We start from the raw sequence: 20,153 nt of genomic DNA, 5'->3' as shown, positions 1-20,153 counted from the left end.
AGGCATCCCAGTAAGATGAGGCGGCAGTGAAGTACATAGGTATTTACCAAGGTGCATGCCTGGGGCAGAACCTCCAGCAAAGGATAACTCGTGTGATAATCATAAACATGTATGAGATTCTACCAGTGCTTACCAGGCAGCAACAGAAAAAGAGAGCCTTTCTGAGAGAGCCTGTTGGCCAAGTTTACAGTGGAGCTAATGGGTGAGTTGTGTGGGGGAGAGATCAGAGAACGATACTAAGGAAAGGGAGTAGCTTGGAGGAGAAACCCTGGAGATTTGAAAGGCTTTGCCAGTGTGGAAACCTGTGGGGAGAGGTCAACTCCACCCTGCTTGACTGGTCTCAGAGCAAACCAATTGGAGAAATGACGGTTCAGAGCAGCCCTTTTCAGAGTGAATCTTCCAACTCTGTGATGTCCTATAGGACAGGACATGTAGCCAGTAGCTACATGTGGCTAGTTAAGTTTAAGAATTCATTAAGGTGAAATAAAAATTAAGTTCCTTAGTCACAGTTTTAGTGCTGAGTTGCAACACGTGGCTAGTAGCTGTCGTGTTTGGCAAGCGCACATGTAGAACGTTTGTATTGCAGCAAGTTCTAATGGACTGCACTCTTCCGGTTACTGAAAATGTAAGCATGAGATAGTCTTGAAAACATTTCTGTGGTATATACTTCAGAACACAGTTGTAGTACCTTTCCTTTCAAGGTTGATCTTTTCTTTATTTAAATGCTGCCTCTCAGAGCATCCTGTTGGATCTTCGTGCCTGTGACATGCTACTACTAAACGTCTGAACTTCCTTTGGGTAGAGCAAGTGTGTCATCTACCCTGTTGAAGGAAACATTTGGTCATGATAACCTTTTAATTTGGAGGCAGTTCCGACAAAGTCTAAGATTCATTCCAAACAAATTGCTTTTTATTTTTTCCCACCACACTCCTGGGAGAATAGCTTATTGGAATGATTCATACGTAATGTCCTCACAAAATTGGTAATTATTGGTAAGCTGTCTCCCCAACAGCCTACAAACGAAAAGAATGGGACTGATTTAAAAGCTCAACTTTTTTTTTTTTTGGCTCAGCTATACTCAACACTGCAAATAATCTCACATGCAGATCTTGTCAACAGCATTTCCTTTTCATGTACAGATTCTTACATAGACCCCCAATTAAAGCAGAAGTAATCTGGCATATTAATTTAATTTTTTTGTTACTGTATATACACCAAAAACCTTTTCAGCCTCACAAGCTAAGCCTGTCACTTAGCTAGAGTCTGGAGTCCAAGATTGAGGAAATGCTGTCAGATGCAAATTGCTGCTGATTTTAAGTGTGTCGCTCCTTGCTACAGCTGTGCAAATTGTGGGGCGCTGTGGTTCTGTGAGGGGGAGTGAAGCTCAGAGCCAGCAGTGCCAATTGGGGTGGGCGAGGACTGGGAAGAGGCGAGATTTGAGAAAGGAATAAATTAAATCTTGCTGATACCTTGTTCTCATTCCCAAATATGCTACATATGTCCTCAGAGAGACAGACTGGTTTGAAGTGACTTGGAATTAGGACATTGTTTAAGCATTTAGAAGAACTGGAATGTAGTGGCTGATGTGCTAAGAGGATCTGGATGGTCTTTTTACAGGTCAGTATAGTTACACACTGCTCCCTGGCCTCTGGCCTCTGTGGGACTGCTGTGGGAATGAAGCCCCAGAGCTACATTCCGCCAACCTGATGGCTGCTTAGGGGCAGGGTCTATGATTTCAGTCATCTTTGTGTCCCAGCATCCTCACTGTGTGTGTGTGTGTGTGTGTAGGTAGGTAGATACATATAGTACCTCCAAGTTAAAAGGTCATCATGACCAAATGTATTCTTGAACAGTTTACATGACAGAACTGCTCTACCCAAAGGAAGTTTAGACTCTGTGTGTGTGTGTGTGTGTGTGTGTGTGTATGTATTCAGTTCAGTAAATGTTTTCTTGAAGGATGAAGTCAGAATGGTTCTTAGTTTCTTGGAGCTTATCACTTTTCTGACATTGTGTGAACCGCCTTTTAGATCATCTTTACATATTTTGAGATGTGCTTCAGCAGAGAGTAGGACTACCTCTTAATGTGATGCCTTTTTGTAGGCCTTGCTGGGAGCCTTATAGGGGACTTGAAGGAGAGTGATCAAACACCTTTATGGTGAGCCAATGAGCAGAATCCAGTAATTCCTCTAATTCAGCTCATGAAAAGGATAACTGAAGAAAGAACATAAATGCCCAAATGGGGAATTAGATACAGTTGGGAGTAAAAGCTCCAAAATCCTTAATGAGAAAAGAAAATTGGGTAATACAGTTGCTGGGAGTTCTTTATTGACTGATTAGGGACATTCTAGAAGCTTCCTTAGGAAAAAACGATAGAGGAAATTTTTTTCTAAAGGATTTTGAGAAAAACTCTTAAAACCCCTCTGAAGAATTTAATATGTTTCACTGTCTGGTGCTGTCCAGTCAGTAACCCTAAGAACTTACCCAGCTGGCTTGTTCTAGGATTCCAGACATTACAACATAGTCTGGCACTAATAGGGGTTCTGTTCCTCCTTGTACTGCTGAGCAGTTGCTGATTCGGGGAATTACCACAATCCCAAAACCTCTCCCAACCATGGCTTCTAAGTCTGGTCTCCTCTGACATCACCTAGAAGAAGAACTAATTTATTGATCATTTATGAACTGGGCATTTTGTTAATAAGCTTTAACATGGCTTCATTTGATTTCAGATGTTCCCATGTGATATAGAGCAGTTCCCATTTACAGTTGAGAAAACTAGAGCTCTTGGGAGTTGTGGGAGAGTAGACATGTATTAAGCATTGTGCAGGCACCCAGCACTGGTGACTCCTGACCTTATTTAAGATACGTCACACACAGAACAAGATCATATTTGTACATTTGAGTAAATGGTCTAGCCTCAAGGTCCTGCCACCGGCCTGCTCTAGGGGCGGTGGGGTCGTTATCTCAGCATATCTGTAACTTAGTCAAAAGACACTGGTTGGGAAACTTTGCTGTACACATATCACCTCAGTTGGTCTAGAAAGGGAACCTGAGCCTCAGCAACATTTGAGTAACATTGCCTGTGGTTGCACAGCCAGTAAGTGACAGAACTTGAGTTGAACAGTCAACTCTGAAGGACTTGCTTTTTCTGTAATTAAACTCACCCCCACTCTCTGGAACTTTAGCAGATGGTAGAATAGAAAATAACCATTTATCTTTTTGGCCTGTTAAGTGATATACTCTCCCCCAGACTAATCTTACTTACTCCCCTCTAGCTCCATGATTTTAAACCACAAAAGTAAATAACTTAACACCTGGTTTGGGGATTGAGACAAGATCCTGCCATGGGATATTTCACACTCCGTACAGTTTCCTTGTTGGAGCGCAGAATTCTTGGACCTCTGACTCCCAGATGACTTCTCAAGAAGACTCCTTTGGCCTAATGCTCTCTCTGCAGCCCGTCTCTCTCTTCTGCAACCTTTTGTGAAGCCATAAATAGTAAACTAAAATATTAATGGCAGTGATTTGACAAATATTCTCAAGTCAGGCGGCAAACCACTTAGTACAGATCTTAGCGACTTCTCCCACTGGGGATTTGTGCTCAGGGAACTTTGTGGCCTACAGAAACTCAAAATTTCAGAAAATTCCGTTTACAGCTTGGAACCCTAAGGTGATTTATTTATAGCTGATTTTTCTCAGTCTGTCAGTGAAGTGGGAGCGTAAGGAACTCAACCCTTCATTGGCTGCCTTAAAACCTAAAGGTTAAAAAAAAAAAACCACCACCACCTACTAAGTGATGCAATGTGGACTTTTATAAACCTCCACAGTGATTCGTTGGCAGAGCCAGCCTTGCCCAGGAAAAGACGCTTCATTGCTTCCTCCCATTGTACACTTCTCAGTATCTCATTCAAATGGGCCAGAGATTAATGTTCCCACTTGCTCCTTTGCTCTTGTTTTCTAGAGGTGAGGAATGGTTGTTGGCCATTCATTGCCTTTGTTTCCTGGCTATGGTTTCAAATGAAAGATCAGAAGCAATTTCAATTTTCATCTAGTTTTTGTGTGTTTTTTTTTTAATCGTATTCCGAACTCGACTTCTTCATAAAGCCACTGGATGCTTCCATTCTTACACCCAAGTGCTTTTCCTCAGTCACATATGGATGGCCTTGAAGAAGCAGGATGGAACTTTGTATGTGATTTGTATGGGTTGGTTTTTTTCAACAGGGGTGACAGATTCTCCATAGAAGTCAGTTTCCTTGAAAGGTCTTGTTTAGCCTCTGCAGCAGTTTTTATAATAGTCATAAAAAACGTCATACATTCCGTTATTTCCCAGCAACCCTGGAGGGCAGGTCAGTCTTGGTTTCTATGTAGGTGAGAGAACAGAGGTAGTGTAAAAGATACATACTTGATCTTGAGGTCTTGCCTGAGTTAGGCAAGAATAAAGGTGAAAATGTGTCTGTCTTGTCTGCTGGCCCACAAAACAAAGTGGAATCATTCGACTTAGTAGCTAGCGGATTTAACAGTAGAACCATTTGTTTCCTACCATTGGGCTGTGAGAAGTGGAGAGAGCATGTAAAGTAGCTTTTCACCGGGGGTTGATTGACCATTATTATTTATAGCTAGGATGTGTACCATGCTTTCTAGGTAATAACTCAGCAGCATTTATCAAATACAAGTCCATGTACCAGGCTAAGCTGGCAATGGTACAGAAAGTATTAGGCTGTCATTGCCTTCCAGTATAGGTCCTTTTGGTCTGTTTTGGTCTTATTTCATCTTTAGCAGTTCTATGAGGTAGGTAGGACCATTTGCATTCTCCCAATTTATACATGAGGAGGTCAGAAAATCAAGGCGTGTAGTTGTTAATTTGTCTGAAAACAGATCCTGATGAAAAAGCTAAAGTTGGAAAATAGGTGTCTTGAACTGTTGTCAGTAGTTTCAACGTTCTGTGCTACACTTTCTGTTGAAGTACAGCCTGGAATTTCAAAACAAAATTAGGGTAGAACCAGACAAAGATGGTTTCATAAGGCCAGTGGTGAGTACTTGGATGACATGAAGGGAAAGGGGGAAAGATGTGTAGGAAGACTCACAGATTGTCTTTGAAATGGAACAGAACGTTCTGTTTCGTTTTATGACCTGAAATCATCCTGACTTGAATTAAAACTATCCTGCATTCTGTTCAGCATTTTTCCTGCTGAATGTACTACCTCCAATACTACTGTCCTGTGGGGGAGACATCGACTAAAGGAGAGTATGTTGTGGTTCACGTGTACAACTGTGTACATCGTGGTCGTAAGGAATTCAGAGTTGACGGTGAGCACCACCACAACAGCAGCTGGAAAACAAAAGCTGTGTCTGTCCTGCTTCCTGTTTTTATCCTCTACCTTAAGTAAGTCCAAAGGTTCAGGTGCGTGAAAAAACGAGTTGTGTGCTTGGATATGCGTGAGATTGATGCAGAGTCGTTTGACCTTAAATAAAGCTCAGGAGCCTGTGTAAGTTCCCTTGAAGGCAAGCAGCAATACACTTAACTGAGAGACTTTTGTTTGTTTGTTTTTTGCAGAAATAAACCAGAAGCAGTAGAAGTAACATTTGCAGGTAAGTGTCTTTATCTCAGAGTTATAAGAGAAAGCACAATATGAAAAATAGAAAACAAAACTGTTCCTAAAATAAGCTTTGACATTTGGAGTACTATCCCTTGATTGTCACGTCTTTTTGAGGTTTTTACAGTTAGATGATTATTTGAGGTCTTTATTTTAGATGGATTTAGTGAATTATGTAAAGTTAGCCTGCTAATATCTTAGAATTTTGGGTTTAATTTTGTGGTACAATCATGTTTTTTTAATTTGGAAATAATGAGTTACCATCCTCAAGTAGCCACCATCTCTGTTTGCCTCGCACTAGACTGAGTGGGGAAACACGAAAATGCTAGAGACCTGTTCAGAGAGTCAGAGACAGATGTTACTGCTTCCTGTCCCCTGTAAAGAATTGGGTGTCCATACTACTCACTTGCTGTGTGAACTTTGAGTTGAGACAACCACCCTCTCTGTAAGATGATCTTGGACAGAAGACTTTGCAGCTCCGAAGTGTTGTGACTTAGAGGCAGGCGCCGTCCCCATTTCCTCCCTAACTAGCAATGCCAGATCTCCCTGACAGGGTAAGGGCTCTGTGTAGTGCGGCAAGGTACAAGCCAAAAAGAGAGGAAGCCTATAGATGAGAAGAAACTTAAGAAGAGAGAAACAAGTGCACTGTGTGGGCCTTGTTTGGATCTGAATTCAAATAAGACAACAGTATTTTAAAAAAAAAATTTTGAGACAGTATTTGAACACTTGAGTGGATATTTGATATTGAGAAATTGTTAAAAATTTTTAAGCATAACTGTGGTATTGCGGCTCCATATTTTTAAGAAGTCTTCTTTATCTTCTAGAGATACAATCTGAAATATTTATGGGTGAAATGTTGCGATGTCTGGGATTTGCTTCAGACTAAATCATGGAAGAAGTGTGTCTAAATGAAACAAGGCTGGCCATGTGTTGATAATTGTTGAAGCCACATAATGTGAATAGGAATTCATTATACTGTTCTTTTTATTTTTATACATGTTTAAAATGCATCACAGTAAAAGTTTTTTTAAAATGTTCTTTCAACACCAAGCTGTGATTAAGGTAAGAATAGCTTTGTAATTTGAGAAAAGAGCAAAGGGATAGGTACTCGACAGCTCTGTCCCAGGGCTTCCGCTGACTTCCCACATGGATTTAAAATAAAGGCTGTTTACTCGTATGCCTTCTTACAAGGGGTACTTCCTTGTCGCCTGCAACATGTGGCCTGCAACAGGTAGGCAAGCACTTTGAAATATTATTTCCTATGTCCAGGTTAAGCAATCTTATTTGCTTTCCTTACAGATTTTGATGGGGTCCTCTATCATATTTCAAATCCTAACGGAGACAAAACAAAAGTGATGGTCAGTATTTCATTGAAATTCTACAAGGAACTTCAGGCACATGGTGCTGATGAGGTAAGTTCCACGTCATTTTCCTTGAGCCTGTTGTTTCCACTCCGGGTAGATCCATGGCATTGAATCACCCTCATCGGTACCAGCCACTGAATAGCTTGCTCACCTGACCAGGGGCTCCTGACTCCATTTCTCATGATGATGAAAAGACGGGTATTTCCCAGAGAAGATTTTGGCTCTTTACTTGCTTGTTTTTTACTCTCAAGAAATAAAGATATTCCCTAACCATTGAAAACAAAAACAGCTTTAGTTCTCAAAAAATGCAGCGAAGAATACTCTTCCTTGACCAATACAAAAATAGCTTTCAAAGAATGAGATGGGTTCTGTTCTGCTTCTATAACATTGTCAAGGAGGTGTATAAATTCTGGCCTGTTTAAAGTTTACAGTCTTAATTTCTCATTCTGAAAACTAAAACAAATCTTCTCTTTAAATTTAATGTTCTTTACAGCTTGCTTCTTTAAGTGTCCCTTCTTCCCAGGGGACATCCATGCATTATGAAACTTGATGGCCATGCCTTATTCACTGGCTTCTTTCGATAGCTAAAGTAGTAGGTTTTGTTCCTGTTGAACTGTATTTGCTCTGGGGAGAACCATTTATGGAAGAAAGAAAATGCTGTTGTACACCAGTGCACACACGTTGTGGTTGGGTCTCAGAGCAGGAAGTATGACTCAGTTCCTGAATCAGTTTTCAAATATCTTTTAGTTTTAACAAACTAGGTTCTCCTTAATCTGGTGAATGAAGATACAGCCATTTCTATCTTCTTGCCGATTAAGAGTCGTAGATTTTGATTATTGAAAATTTATATAATGAAAAGGCTGTTTGCAAAAGAATATAATCAAAAGCTCGATTGATTTTTTGGTTTAAAAACTAAAATTGTGTGTTAACCAAACAATACCAAGAGTCATAGGTAGTCACTTCCCTTGGTTGTTCATATGCAATTGATTTACATCGTAAGTTCAAGGGAAGAGTCAAAACCTTATCTGATTTGCCTCTTAAGTTCAAGGGAATAAGAAACACTTAGAGCATTTGTATTCAGGGTTATTTACCTGAAAAAGAAAAGCTTCAGGAGAAAGACCTAATCATATAAAGCGTATGGGTTATAGTACATAAAAAATAGTAGCTAATTCTTTCTTCTCTTTACCAGATAAAGAGTAAGAAGAAACAAGTGGCTATTAAGGTGGCCCTGCTTTAGATTAACTATAAAATAACTACCTGAAAAGAATTGTTAAACAATTATTCAATTGTTTAACAGTAAACAATAATTCAGTTATTCAGCAGCCAAATTGTGTAATCATTCTCCTTAGGCAGTCCTCTCTCTTTAAAGATCTCGGTGGAATAACAATAATCCTTGGAAGGGAAAGAAAGTGTTCGGCTAGATTTCTCCTTTCACGTCTGTGCTTTCCTTACAATAGAACTCAAACACATTGCTATTCTTGTAGCTACCACAAGGGTCCAAGAACCAACCGCACCCACTCACGTGGGTGGGGTAAGTAACACTGACAGGGTTGGAACAGAGGAGGCAATAAGTGGCTCCCTGTGTTGGTTAAACAGTGACCAGCCTGCGATAACCACAGGAAGCTTGTTACTTTGTCACAGGCCCTTTTTTCAAGGCACAAAGCCTCTGGTGCTGGGGTGAGAAGGTCTGATGGGGTGATTGATAGGCTGCCTCCACCCATCTCCTGGTGTCAGGTTGGAAGAGTGGGCGCAAATGGAAAAATGAATCATGGTTAAAAGTGCAAGTGAAGTAAACGGAAGCATTGGCTGGTTTGGCCAAGGGGAGGAAGCAGAGGAGTTGAACGTGGTATAAATTTGGCTCTTAAGAACCTCTTAGATCTCAGAATGTTAACTTAGTAAGCTTGGAATTAAACTAAATCTTAGGGGCTGTGGTTTCTCCCACATCTGCTTCCCTCTTCCTCCAAGTACCAATGGTGCACACAGTACAGAATTGTAGCTCAGAGGTAGAATACCAGGTAAAATTCTTATGGGATGTACCTGTTACTTTTTTTTCCCCAAAACTCTTTAGGAGAAGTGGTACATGGGACACCTGAAGGTCACATCTCTCTGTGCCACCAACAAACTCCATGACCTTAAACCTCTCCCTTCAGTTCCTCACGGCGGCTAAGAGATACCTCACAGTGGCTATATGGTCACCAAATAGGAACTATATGTGGCATTATTTATCTTTTGCCTTCATATAAACAAATGTAATCGCTGATTCATTCTTTGAAGTCCACTCTATTACCCGAGTGTTGCAGATAATTTCTTCCAGCTAAAGGTTAAATGAATATGTGGAATATTAAAGAATACTTACGAATGGGGGTGTGGAGAACCTCACCATGTGATAATTTTTTCAAATTATGCAGAAAATATATGGTCTGCTGATGGTCTTTTAGAAATAGAGAGTACATTGAAAATAAGATTGGAAGGGAGATGTTGATACTCATTGACGTCTGTTGATTGAATGTCCCCATATGCGGGTATCTGGGCACTGGGACCACAGCAGTGAACCAGGCAGAGTGCCTGCTCGCATGGGTCTCCACTCCCGTGCTGCCTGTTCTCAGTGGTTTTCTCTGGCTAATGGGATTCTCTAAAACGTGGATATTTAACTCTTAACAATTAAAACAAGTTTTTGCTTTTGTTCACTTTTAATTTGGTTAACTTGTCATAGATTAAGTACCCTTTTTTTTTTTGGTATCCCAGAAGATAGAAGAGGCTCATTAGTGTGTCTGGTGAGATAGGATGCCTAGAGACGAAACCGTGTTATACTCCCGAGGTCGTTTAGTGGATTGGCCTCAGTTTTACCTTCTTACGGAATACTGCTGACACCTTACAAGTTTGTAATGAGGGTTTTGCCTCTTAAACAAATACCAAAAAGCTTAGTAAATTCTAGTGGCTTTAATGTTTTTTTCTGTCTCCAAATAGCTGCCTTTCTACTGCTTAATGTGTCCCATGTAACATTTAAGTCAGAAGTATTCCTATCAATATAAAAAGTTTGTTTCTTAAACCATGTCAGCCTAGGAGCAGTTTCCACCAGGTGCAGTCAGTCACACTACACAGAAAACACATAGGAAAGTGTAAAAAGGTTTTCTCATTTACTCCACAAAGCCGGAGAGTAGCCAGCAATGTGTATTGGGTATTGTGGAAAGGACATTTAGAGAGTATAATCTTCTGTGGACCCACCAGCATAGATAACTGGCTAAGATTTGGTCTTTTGCCTTTAAAAAGCTGGTGCGGAGCTAAATAATTTTAAAGCTTACAAAATAAGTAGGCTAACCAGAATCTGTCCCCAGCAACTCTGCTTTATCTCTTCTTTCACCTGGGTTAGTGGTTTCGCCGGTACTTAGTTGATAATTGACGTCATGTCGGATGGTCTAGAAGGATTTGACATCTAGAAGCTCTCTTGAAAACAAAGACAATTATGTGCAGCTTGATCTGGGAACATGGAAAGGGTGTGACCTGAAAGAGTAAAGGATGAGTCTTGATTGAAGGACAGATGCTAGACTGACCTCTTGGGTATAATCCTAGTTCTGTGAGTGACTTGCTTGGTAGCTCACATAAATCATCTTCCCCCTCTGTATCCCATTTCCCATCCACCAAATGAAAGGAAGAATGCTGGCTTAGGAGAAGCTTGGCATGCACAGTGCTTTAAAAATCATGAACTTGTCATGGCCTTTGGATTAACATACTTGTTTTTGTGTTTTCCAGTTATTAAAGAGAGTGTACGGGAGTTTCTTGGTAAATCCAGAATCAGGTATGTAGTGATGTGTGCGTGACTGTGGAATGAGACCTGTCCTGTTTGCACTCTGTTGGGTTTTTTTTGCCACAGGATTTTGTTTAAATATTATTCATTTTACAAATATTTCTGTATGAACCCAGTTCCCACTTTAACTCTCTTCATAAAAACAAACCTTTTAAGGGGCTTTGCATTGCCCCATAGTGGTACACAGTGTTGTGTACAGAATTGATGTGCGTTTTTAACATTTACTTAAAGGAGCCAATTGACGCTTCCCTAATCTTTCAGCTAAAGAGCCACCTTTGCTTGTGGTGATTAAAATGCCTTTTGAGAAGACTAAGCAAACACTGATTTCCACCTCTAGCTCCTAGAAACACCTTTTTCTGTACATTACACATTTGGAGAAGGAAAAGGAATATTCACGGCTATTTAAGTAACAAAAATTTTAATATCTTCTTTATTCTTTTAATAAATCGCTGCCTCCTTTGTGGCCAGAGGAATTAAAAAGCACCTTGGCCATCCTTGATCAGAATAGCTATGTTACACTGCTTTAAAGGAAATTTAAAATGGAAAAAACTGAACAATATTTTCATCCTTGTGGTTAAGCGATAGTCACAAATTCTGGAGCATTTAGCTGGACCCCATAGTCAGTAAGACTGTTTGGGCATAATATTTATTACTCAGATATTGTTGCTGTGGTACCTTGATGAGCACATTGTTTTAAGGAAGGTGTGTCTGTCACTTTCTTTTAACAGTCCCTACTTTTGCTAGCCTATTTCCTCACCCGACCTTGTTTTTCCTCGCATTTTTACTTGTCACTGCTTCACCACTCCCATTAGATATTAGGTTGTTGCAAAAGTAATTCTGGTTTAAAAGGTTAAAACTAATTGCAAAAACCGCAATTATTTTTGCACCAGCCTAATAGAATACCTTGTCTTCTGTATGCTGCTCTGGAGACAAAAGATCAAATACAGAAAGATACCTTTGGAATATAACTTGCTACTAAGATTATTTGTTAATCGGTGTTTTTTACTGCAATCCATACAGAGTACTGAAAAGTGTTAATCCCCAAATTGATGGTACCAGTGTATCACAGAAATAAAAACCGAAAGGTAAATAACACTATAGGCTTTAAGAAGAATCAAGGAATTTCAGAAAGGAACAGAACTAGAAGAGAAAAATCATATGGGAACTCTGGGACAAGCGTATCACTGGTCAGACCCTAAAATCTATCAGAACAACCGGAGTATAACAGTGCTTATGTTTCTGTCCCTAGGCCTTCTCTTCCACTTCCTGCAAAAGCATAGACTGCAAGATTGCAGGCCTGTGTTCATACAAGTACAAAATGTGTGAAAGTAGTCTCTCTTTTTTTTCTGTGGGTATATGTAGGCAACTTTGGAAAAAACAGCAGGCCTTACTAGGTTTTTACTTTTCTTCATGCTCACTGTGTTCTTTTCGTTCTATCAGGAGTCTTACTTAAAGTCTGACTTTAGCTGTAGTTTTATGTAGTTTGTTTTATTTGGCTTCTTAAAACTAGCAAACCTCAACTTTAAATATTTCCCTTTTTAATCTAATCTTGTAGTCTACTTGCTTATCTGGTTTTCAGGTCCCCAAAATGGAATGATGGTTGATATTTAATATTGGAGGGCCAAAAATGTGCTAAGTACTGTCTAGAACAGAGAGTTAGATATTTTAGCCCATGCTCTCAGTGAGAATAGATGCAACAAAAAACACAGACCTCAGGAAGCTCTTGGGGAAAAAAATCAAATAGTAGCAAAGTACTGTATAAAGGTTTAAGATACTTGGCAATGTGAAATCCATACAGTTCTGGTAACAGAATTCCCATCAGTTGCCTAGACTATGAAATGATCCTTGGTGATATACAGATATTCTTGCAAAATCATCCATAGACTTTTGGCACATATTAATCGTTTCATTATATAACCAAGTATCCCAGCCTTGTTTGCTAGAATTTGTACTCAGTGTACTGTAAGGAGGCAGAACAGTGTAGTGGTCAGCAGACTTGGATTTGAGTCCTATTCTGCCCCATTTATTGATGACCCGCTGTGTTCCAGACACCTTTAAATACTGTACGTTCTCTAATTCTCCTAATAGTCTCCTGACCCCTTTTTAACAGACTCAGGAATTGTAGAGGTTAGGTGGTGTCCAAGGTCACAAAATGGCAAGGCCAGGATTTGGACCCAGTTCTGTTGAACTCTAAAGTAGAGTTGCCTCTACCTTTCTGTTGTGCTGCATTTGGCATGATATTTTGCTTTTTTGAACCTCTTTTTCCCTTTAAAATGAGAATAACTACATCTGACCTGTCTACTTCAAAGAATTCTTACGGAGATCAGATGAAGTAAAATATTTTCAAACACTTAGAAAATTTTACAGTGTATACAAATGAAAGCTACTGGGAGAGAGATATATAGATATATATACATGGATATACATCAGATATATATATATATATTTCATTCTAGATTTTTCCATAGCCTGCTTCCCTCCACAAAGTTTGCAATGGCACAAAGGGGGTATATTTTAATATCGAAAAGCTACCCAGCTACTGACCATGTTGGCACTTGGTACATTAAACCATCAGAGAAAAATATATAACTCATAGCTTAATAGCATATACAGCCCCCTTCACAACTGTGTCTGAAACACTAAATTTCTAATCAAAGTTCTCAGGGTATGACTTAATTTCTTATTTATAATCAGTCATCTTCAATATTGATTCAGATTTTTATTTTTTTTAGGATTTTTTTTTTTTTTTTTTTTTAATTATTGGGGAAGGGGTACGGGACTTTATTGGGGAACAGTGTGTACTTCCAGGACTTTTTTCCAAGTCAAGTTGTTGTCCTTTCAATCTTAGTTGTGGAGGGTGCCGTCCAGCTTCAAGTTGTTGTCCTTTCAGTCTTAGTTGTGGAGGGCACAGCTCAGCTCCAGGTCCAGTTGCTGTTTCTAGCTGCAGGGGGCGCAGCCCACCATCCCTTGCGGGAGTCGAACCGGCAACCTTGTGGTTGAGAGGATGTGCTCCAACCAACTGAGCCATCTGGGAGCTCAGCGGCAGCTCAGCTCAAGGTGCCGTGTTCAGTCTTAGTTGCAGGGGGCGCTGCCCACCATCCCTTGCGGGACTCGAGGAATTGAACCGGCAACCTTGTGGTTGAGAGCCCAATGGCCCATGTGGGAATCGAACTGGCAGCCTTCGGAGTTAGAAGCATGGAGCTCTAACCGCCTGAGCCACCGGGCCAGCCCCTGATTCAGATTTTTGCATAGCATTTGTTAATTAGCTATATAGTATATTTATAGTGATGTTACAAGAATTAAGATTTCATTTCACCTCATTTGTCCTATGAGGTAGATGGAAATGGATAGCTTCTCCAGGGTTAAGAGTATGATCACTGAGAAAAAATAAAATGTCATTAGAACTTGAAAAGTTTTTGTGTGTTTTTTTTTTTTTTTAATGTAACTGCTGGCTGTTTTTCCCCCTCCAGGATACAATGTGTCTTTGCTATACGACCTTGAAAATCTGCCGGCATCCAAGGATTCCATTGTGCATCAGGCTGGCATGTTGAAACGAAATTGTTTTGCCTCTGTCTTTGAGAAATACTTTCAGTTCCAAGAAGAGGGCAAGGAAGGAGAGAACAGAGCAGTTATCCATTATAGGGATGATGAGACCATGTGAGTATAGAATTTGGTCCTGAAGCCTAGGTTTGGCTGTCACATGTGCTTACTGAAAGACATACAGTGAGGTCGAATCTTAGACTCTATTGTGTGAACCCCCCGAAGTTGCTCATAAATTCTTTAATGGGTGGCGAAAGCCACTTCTCCTAGTCTCCAGATATTGGAAGTTGGCAAAAGATGAAAAAAGAATGCAGTGCTTTTCTTTAAGGCACCGCTCTTCTGAGTCCCCATCAGTAATATAGTCCAGACAGCCAGGCAGCAGAGGGTGCCCGTAGGTTCTGTGTTGTGGCAACTCTTGGATCATCTCCACACCATGAATCTCATAGTATATAAAGAAATGTAATTTTTGAAATGAAGTTCTGAGAATCTCTTAACTCGATTTCCTGTCATACCATGCATACGAAGTCAGTAACATCCACGTTGGATGGTTTTCATCTCCTGCCTCTCTTAGGGCATGCATTTATTAGACGGACTTCGTTGGCCTGAGCTACTGAGTCTCACTTGACACCCCTTGTTTTATAAATGAAGAGACTTATGACTTCCCCCTCCCACTTCATTTGTAGGTCAAGTTCTTAACAAAACCGCATTCTGATTGTGCACTTACGCTCATGGGTTTTGTTCCCCTCAGGTATGTTGAGTCTAAAAAGGACAGAGTCACGGTAGTCTTCAGCACAGTGTTTAAGGATGACGACGATGTGGTCATTGGAAAGGTGTTCATGCAGGTACGGAGCAGACATTGGGGGGGGAGCCGTGGTGTGGTGATTTCCACCTTGACGCCAAAACCCACCATAGCATACAAAAGACCTGGCGGTTCTGTCGGTGCTGGAACTCGTTGAAGATTTGATTGAACAGCCCTTACCAAACTCACTGAATGTTTTCTTTTTCTTTGTGGCTTTAGCCTCTTGCAGGACTGAACTAGAGGGTGATTTGAGTACTAAACATATGAACAGTATGACTGACTATTAAGCCTCCTTCTCCGTGGAGTCTTTGATTTAAAGCTTGGTCACATTTCCTACCCTTCTTGTGTTCCTCAGATTTCTAACAAGGTCTGTTCTTGATTTGGCTTAGTCCTAAAGTCTTTTCAGAATGGAGTCTATAGAAAATTGTTCAAGAGTAGATAAATGCATTAATGGAGTAGAGCTGTTGAACTGATAGTGAAGACAGTGAATAGGCCTGGGTTTGACCAAGGTCGCCATGGACCGCCTCCCTCAGAAGTTCATCCACGAAGAGCAAAGGGGTGGTGTAGCGGGACATCTGCAGTCGGGTTTCGGTGTGGTTGGGCTCAGGTTTCACACGGCACACTCGTTGTAGCTTTGTCATGCTCTCTGCTAACCAATTGCTGGCTCCAGGACATGAGAGCTTGTTGGTAAAGGGGTATCCAGGCTGTTTTCTTCTCAGATGGCTCCGCATTTAAAATCTAGTACAGTGGTTAAATCTTCAAAAAACTTTTGTACGTTCATTCTGTTCCTTGGCAGGGTGATGAGGTGTAAGAATTCTGCAGCAGAATCTTTTTTGCCAGTTAGTTGAAAGAGAGTTGTGCTTCATCTAGCGAGGATACTTTATGTGTAGCATTTCTAAGTGGCATGGGAAATCTTCAGAAGTGGTCCTCAATTTGATCCATTTCTCATGGCTTTCTATGTTTAGGCTAATTAATCAGAAACTCTCATTTTGGAGTCCCCATGCAGAAAAATACTGACACTTCCAGCATTTGAGAGTACTAAACTTGATGAAAGTGTGCGTGTGTGTATACGTAGAGGGATAGATACATATTTTGAGTCCTAAATGTAAGCCTCTAGACAGGCATTTCATGTGTTTTCTGCAGAATTGATGGGAATTAAATGCAGTAGCTCAGAAATTGGGATAAATCCAGACTGACAAACTAATTTTAAAAGCGATAAAGTACATATTTAGATTTGGCTGGTTTTTTAACCAATCTTGTTCCATTTTAGTCCACGTGACATCTTAGCTTATTTTTATACTTTAAACAGATCTTATCTTGGAGAGTGTACTGGAGATTTGTTTCCTAGGAGAATTTTGTATATTCTTTTTTTGCGTATGAATATAAACTCCTCCCTCAAAGTCCATGTGGTAGGGGACTTGTCTAAAAGGGAAAACGAGGTTTCTACATTTTTGCACTGACAGTATCTCCAGTTAGACTAGCCTGGCACGATGCAGGCACATATGGTGTCTGGGAATGTGAAAAGGCTGTGCTCAGAAACCCATCTGCCCTGCCTGCCTCTCCAAATTCAGACGGGTAATTTATTTGAAATGACCATAGAAACCTGGACTTATTTTTGCTGGGGTTTTGCCCCAAAATAAATCATCTGAGCATTTTCCTGGGCCTAGTTATTTTAAATTTCTGGGAGAAAGGAGAACAGTGGGTGCCTTCCTCGCACAGAATGTTGTGTGACGTTGTTTGAGGTCCCTTGTGGTCACTAGTCTGCTTGCTGTGGGCCTTTGTGGGTTTTCCCATGCCAGCATGCACTTCCAGCCTGGTCAGAACACGATTCCTGCTTTTGTCATTTGGCAGACAGACTCTGAGGGATGCTTACTGCTTTAGAAAAAAGACAGGGAGTTTCCATTCCCCACTCACAGACGGCCTAGGGTTTCGCTTTGGTGTATTATCTTGGTAGGTACACAAGCTGAGCACTAGAGGAAGTCTGGTAGATGTCAGCATTTCAATGCTCATTCCATGAGAAGCAGTAAGAACAACACTTTTGGAGATTTGAGTATGGTAAACTAGAATTTTTGCATATTATTAGATCTTAAAAATCAGTCCAGTAATTAAATAAAGTTCAGTGAAAACCACTGGTTTCTGCATGTTCAGGGTTAGTTAGTTTTTAAGTGTTAGAGAAACAAGGACGTGAGATTGGCTAAAGGAGAGTCCCAAATTAGAAGTACTACATATTGTTAACCAAGTCTTAAATGTATTATTTTCCATATACAGAACTGATGAAGTGCTAGTAAGTCACCACAGGTGTACAAATACCTCCTCTGGTTGTGACTGCCACATGTAACAGACATGGGTACAGGATACAAGCAATCTGCCTCTTAGGCATTTGCGAAGATGTTATTTTGAAGACCCGTGCTACCTGTATGCATATGTGGTTATATCTACAGGATATTTTCCTGAATTGGGAACAGAGTCAGAGTAATTTTGGTAGAGATTGCCAAGCTTGCCTCCATAGAGGTGGTACCATTTTCCCTCCCGCCAAGAATGTATGAGAGTGCCCATTTCCCCAAAGTATGTTGTCAAACTTGGATTTCTGCCAATCCAATAGGTTAAAAATGTTATCTGTGTTCTCTTATGAGTGGGGTCAAACATATTTTTCTGTGTTGAAGGCTGTTTTTCTTTTCCTGTGAGATGTCTCTTTATGTCCTTTATCCGTTTTTCTACTGGATTATTGATCTTCTCATTTTCTTTATATACTAGGGAGATTAGCTGTCTGATAAAGAGTTGCAAATTTTTTTCCAGTTTGTCGTTAGACTTTGTGAGCTTCCCACCCCATGTAGAAGAAATTTATTTTCACATAGTTAATCTTTTATTTTATGGCTTCTAGATTTTGAGTCATAGTTAGAAACTTTCCCTACTTCAAAGTTATAAAGAAATTTATCTGTATTATTTTCCTAGAATTTTTACAGTTTAAAAGCCTGTGTTCATACTACTGATTTAAGATGCTACCTGTATAGTATACTAAATTTCTGTAGATATTTGGATTCATTCTGAACTTCTATGATAAATTATGCTTTGATGGAAGAGAGAAATTGTATTGTGATGCTCAGGACATCGAGAGGGAGGAAAAAGAGGCAGTGCTGCTGCTACATAGGCAACAAAGACACTGACGAAGCTATTGGGGGGTTGGGGGGGTTGGTTACTAAGTGTTATTTAAGAGAGAGAAACAAAGACATGAGATTGGCTAAAAGACAGTCCCAAATTAGAAGTACTGTATATTTTTAACCAAGTCATAAATTATTATTTTCCATATGCAGAACTGATGAAATGGTAGTAAGTCACCACAGGTTTACAAATACCCCGTCCGGTTGTGACTGCCACATGTATAAGTGAATTGGAGCCTTCAAGAAACTTACTAAACACAAGAAAACGCTAACAGACAGTTATTATCTGTTCTGTTTTCTCCCCTGGGGCTGAAGCGGAAAATCAATAGAAGTTAGAAAACTTCCCAACCCCTTTGCAAAATGAAAGGTGTTTTCTAGAGATGGGCAATTTCATAAACTTTTCTTTAGGAATTTCTGTGTTGAATGATTTTGACTCCTTCCCTGCCTCCAAATATTTTTCCTTTGGCGAAGAAAATTCAAAAGGGGCTTAACCTAACCCAGCTGTGTTAATTCGTTTTCCGCCAACCTTTAGAAGCCAGCTTAGGAGGCAGGGCAGTGGAGCAGGCAGGATCCCAGGCTGGGCATTCTTGGGTGTTACCCTTCCTTTGCCACTAATTAGCCGAGTGCTCGCTGATCTGTGTGTGCTCGTCCTACCTGCAAATAGAAACATAGTCCCTGCTCCTTCCTTTACAGTGTGATGACGCTAAGTCAGCGAGGGTAGAAGCGCTTGCTTTCATTCAGCAAGCCATGTGCTAGACAGCCTCTTTGAAGGCCAGAGGAATAGATGCAGAGACAAATAAAGCAGAATCCTTGGCTTGAGGAATTCAACCTGGTAGGGAAGCCAGCTGCATTAATAAATAGTGCAGTATCATAGGAGAGGTTTATAGAAAAGACATGAGAACGCCGCCGAGAGAGCAGCCAGCTGGAGATGGCATTATAAAAGAGGTCGGATGGAGCAGCAGTAGACGAGCACTGTCGGCCAAGTGGCTGTTGAAACATGCTTCTCGTGCTCATAAAACTCAGGCCTTGGAAGGCCCTTGGTTCCATCCCTCTGCCATCACTCAGTGAATTTGAATCATCTGGTCTTAGTGTCATTGCTGGAAAATCTAGTTCTGTTCTTGGCGATCTCGGTTGAGATGGTGATGCTTTGTATCACTTTATCTATTTGCACAGAAATGGATGGCTTGGAAAAGCTGAGGTTTGGAGATTTGAACAGAGAAGGAATGGCTGTTTTTCACATCCCCAGTCATTTTGCTATAGTTTGATGAGGATGGGTACATTTTATGCAGAATGGTAGTTGTGTAGTCCAGGGCCATTCAAGAGCCAGAATTCAAATCAGACTTTCATTTCTCATGTCACATGGTCCCCTTTTCTTAGCGAACAGTAAGACAACTCAGCTTCTTTAACTTTGTTGTCTTCTGCCCCCAAGAAGGGCTTAAATTTGGTCTAAAGTTGTGATTGACGAATTCTAAACAGTAACAGGATCTGAGATATTTCAGTGAAACAAGACTTGTGCAAATGTCCAGAACCCAGAGAAAGAGTGGTATTCATGAAACTGGAAGAAGTGGAGATGAGGGTGAGGGGAGTGATGAAAAATTGGTCACTCATCGGGGGCTTCATATGCAAAGATAAAAGGAGTTAAGACTTCATCTGGAAGTCTTAACCAGGGTAAAGCTTGGGTTCCATTCACCCTGAAATTTTAAAGATTTCCTGACAAATATTACCTCTTCCACATTAAATCAAAAGAAACTAATAAGCTATAGTCCTTATCCTAAATGTAATCTGTTTTTCCCAGAGCTTTGAAATGCGTTGTTTGTTTAGTCTCAGATGTAATTTTGTCACCCATGATATTCCAAAACAAGAGAAGAGGAAGAGGATTAACAGTGCTTTCATCAC

The 20,153-nt window shown here is 40.4% G+C and overlaps 1 protein-coding gene across 1 annotated transcript in view; it reads left to right on the top strand.

Moving 5' to 3' along the window:
• The window catches only part of ARPC2 (actin related protein 2/3 complex subunit 2), a 28,433-nt gene that overhangs the window by 2,440 nt on the left and 5,840 nt on the right, over positions 1-20,153 (top strand). The window contains exons 3-7 of the mRNA XM_033111973.1: positions 5,552-5,586; positions 6,891-7,003; positions 10,706-10,751; positions 14,231-14,417; positions 15,049-15,142. Coding sequence (XP_032967864.1) covers positions 5,552-5,586; positions 6,891-7,003; positions 10,706-10,751; positions 14,231-14,417; positions 15,049-15,142 — 475 coding nt within the window. The remainder of the gene's footprint in view (positions 1-5,551; positions 5,587-6,890; positions 7,004-10,705; positions 10,752-14,230; positions 14,418-15,048; positions 15,143-20,153) is intronic.

Source organism: Rhinolophus ferrumequinum, chromosome 8, assembly GCF_004115265.2.
Source record: "Rhinolophus ferrumequinum isolate MPI-CBG mRhiFer1 chromosome 8, mRhiFer1_v1.p, whole genome shotgun sequence".
Classification (NCBI taxonomy): Eukaryota; Metazoa; Chordata; class Mammalia; order Chiroptera; family Rhinolophidae; genus Rhinolophus; species Rhinolophus ferrumequinum.
The sequence above is the reverse complement of the archived record's forward strand: the minus strand, read 5'-3'. Positions and strand labels throughout refer to the sequence as shown.